The sequence below is a fragment of the Aaosphaeria arxii genome (genome assembly GCF_010015735.1).
Source record: "Aaosphaeria arxii CBS 175.79 unplaced genomic scaffold BU24scaffold_1, whole genome shotgun sequence".
NCBI classification, from domain to species: domain Eukaryota; kingdom Fungi; phylum Ascomycota; class Dothideomycetes; order Pleosporales; genus Aaosphaeria; species Aaosphaeria arxii.
In genome coordinates, this window is record NW_022983474.1 from 3,351,633 (window position 1) to 3,355,095 (window position 3,463).

Here is a 3,463-nt window from a genome sequence, read left to right on the forward strand (position 1 = left end):
GAATCTTTCTTTGGAACCAGAAACCACGGATTTCGGTATTGACTGTCGCACAGTTCTAGTGTTCTTCTCTGTAGTCTTTCGTTTATCATCTTGAAAACTTCATTTTCCAATTTCTTAGGTGGTCGAAAGCTTGGAGATTGCCAGGCCTTGTGTGGTATTGTTCTTATTTGGTATGGCGGTGCCACTTCTGGTTGAACTCTTCCTGATTCGCTGAAATCAAATGCAATTGCTCCTTCCCTGTTCAACAGCATTTGTTTGAACATGCTGATTTCCGCCGGTCTTAGTTGGGTTCCAAACACTTGTTGCTGAAATCGTTCTGGAGTTAATCGAGTGCCTCTCCTAAAAGCTGCGTGTCTTCTTTCAAATAAGTGGTCGAACGGACCTATGTCCACCGGATTTAGGAGATCAGTTTTTCGTTGCCGTTCCATAGCTCTTTCAATCCATTGGGGATGCCTAAAGTCCATAGGTTCTGCCACTCTTGGTTCATCGACTGGCCGCACTTTGTCTGCTACTCTCTTGTGTAAAGTGTTTGCTTGATTTTCGCCCTGATAGTTAAGGTATGTATTCTTTAGTGTCTTTTCTCTCGCTTGTTGTCGATTCAACTCCTGTAAAATCAGTGCTGTCGGAAGCTCGTCTTCAACATCTAGGCTTCTTGCAGCGATCTTGTGGTATGTTTGCGAGTCGTAATTCCATTGCCGGAATTCTTGTCGCATTGAATCGTCAAACACCCACCCGTACTCACCAAACCCTACATTCATATCATTTGCTCATTGTCCCAGGAAATTGACATATCCCGAGTCGTACTCTTCTTCTGGTTGATTGTTAGTAGTTATCGTGTGGCATTCGTCCCGACTCGGTTTAGCGTGGCATAGTTTCATCCAATCAGATTTCGCAGGGTATCGCGTATCGCTACCCTGCGAAATGTGATTGGACACACCTATCCCACCCCTGCCGTTCTGCCTTCTTTCTGGGATTCTTTTATCTTTCCTAGAGAGTCCACTCCCAGTGCAAACTCCCTCCATTAGTTTTCCGGGCTGGGAATTGCAAGATATCGATGTTGTTCTTTGGCCTTAGGATCCGCCGTCATGAAAGTTGCAGTTCCTGTTCCACATTCCGTCGTGATTTTACATTTGCATTGACCATTTGTAGTCCATGACATCTGTAATCTGGATGCAGAACACCATGGTGCTCCCAATATAATTGACCTTGATAGGTTACTTGTGATCCGAAAGCTGGTGTAGATTGTGACACAACCAACTTTGATTGGCACATCTATAGCCACTCCCACATAAGGATCCACCGAACCATTGGCAGTGACCAAACCTCCGGGTCCGTCAGCTCCTGCTAAGTTATCCACTACTAGGCCCATTGCATTTGCTGCTGATAATCGCATGACGTTCATCATGGAACCACTGTCAATGAGACACCTTGCGCGGCAATCATAGATTTCTGCCCAGCATTCTGGAAGATCTCCTTGAATTAAGACAACTCCAGAGATCTTGTCTTCCATCCGGACTATCTGTTGATTCTTAAGTTGTTCGTGTTCATTGAAAGTATCTCCATAACCAATGATTTTATGTTTTGCAGCAGTGTTTACCTGCCCTACCAGCACTGGGTGGTTGGTTTGAACAGCTGAAATTGCATTGACACTGCGAAACTGCGTGTCTCTTGTTTCAGGAGCATTGTTATTTCGATTTTCGTCATTACCCTCATCAGTATCCTTGATCAATCGATTTAGGATTCTGCGGGTGGGTGGGTTAGACATGATATCTGCCAAAGATATTCCTCGAACTTCTTGCTGTAATGCAAAATTCACAATGCGGTTTGGGTGTTGGCGGAGTAATGCCCCTAGCTGCTTATCTTCTAACATTACGTCCGATGTTTTAGCCTTTCTTCTCGCCGTAGGTATTGGGGATAATGTTGGTTGCTCTTCTCTGACTGCTGCAGTGGGGTGATCAATATCCCTATTGTCTACCGGCCATGCCAGCGGATCTGCAGCTTCTTCACTGGCTGCCCTTGGATGAGTGTCTTGACTATCAGTCACTGCTGGTGATTCTTCGCGAATATCCACTTCCTCTGCAATTGCATTGCGAAGTCGGTTTGTAACTCTTCCTTTGGTTGGGAGAACTCTCTTTTCCACTCTCGTGTTCGGACCTTTCTGAATTGCAAATGTTGTAGCATTTCCCAGTATAATATCATCCATTACATGAGTATTGCTCAGTTGAACACTGCTCACAACTTCGTTCTGGATTCCTTCTGCAAACTGCTGTGCATGTTGACTTATCGTTCCTTTTTGTTTATGGTTTTCCATGCCTGTAATGCTGTTCACCCCTTCTGAATAAGAACTTCCTTCTTCTCTTTTCATGATAGTATAGCCAGGGTTACTGTCTTGTCGAAAACCAAACTTGTTTAAGCGTATAGATGTTGCAACTTCGTTCAGGTTTTCTTTCCTGATCTGAAAATACTGCAACACTTGTGGTTCAATCCATTCATATATCCTTTCGCGAGGGGGATTCCCATCTATTTGTCCCAAGCTTCGATTTCTTAGGCCAAAGAAGTATCTCCATTGGCCATCTTCTTCTCTCTTACTATGCGCCCACCCATTCTTCAGCAATCGAACCCAATCCTGACAGTCCTTCAATAGGTGTCCTGCAACTCCACACATATTGCAAGTCAGGCGATATTCTCTTCCAGATGAGTTCCACTTGCTATCTCTTTCAAAATTGGTAGTTCGCGGTTGGCTGGTTATGTATGAACCATCATTTCGTTCATTCCTCAGAGGCTCAGCTCTTAACTTATGTCTAACCAAATACATGTAATTGGTTGGCTCGCTTAGAAACCGAGAGTAATAGTCGTGTTTACTGAGAATTTCGATTTGACTCATTGTGAGGGTCATGTCAGCCAGATCCTGAACTAGCTTATCCACTTCTGGATCCACGCCTTTTGGTAATTTGGTTGGTTCTTGTCGTCCTACTTCTTCTTCCTGTAGAGCTCTTATCAATTCCTTCGCAGGGGATATCCCCTGCGGAGAGTTGATTGTTTTGAATAACTGAGTTGCTCTCAGTTCGTCAACTTTCTGAGCTTCTGGCGAGAACTGCTGCAACCCAATCTTTTGTACATGCATCTTTTGGGTAAAGGCAAACAACTCTTGGAATTTGAAGGTGTTGATTTGGTCTCCCACTGGCCGATCCTTCTCTGGCATTAGAAACATAATACGTTCCTGGTCCTGCGAGCACAGCCCTTGGAAGAAGTAGTATCCTACTTCTTCCTCACTGATTTGTTTGTTCTTTACTGCAGCCTCTGAGTAAGTAGAGAAGGTTGCATAGTAGAGTGAGAAATCCAAGGATTTTTGATGGCTTTCATAGACAAATTTTGCCAGGAATGCTCTGGTTCCAGTTCGGGTGGCAGAGTCGCTGTACGCATATTGTCTTACTAGCTCTTCTTTGAATTCATCCCATTTTGC

General features: G+C 44.3%; 1 protein-coding gene across 1 annotated transcript; it reads right to left on the reverse strand.

Moving 5' to 3' along the window:
* Positions 1-767: 767 nt before the first annotated feature.
* BU24DRAFT_457536 (uncharacterized protein) lies at positions 768-1,765 on the reverse strand (the record flags this gene model as incomplete). Its single annotated transcript, XM_033531548.1, has 2 exons — positions 768-811; positions 1,306-1,765. The coding sequence occupies 2 exons, from the start codon at positions 1,763-1,765 to the stop codon at positions 768-770; spliced, it is 504 nt and encodes a 167-aa protein (XP_033389900.1).
* Positions 1,766-3,463: the final 1,698 nt, after the last annotated feature.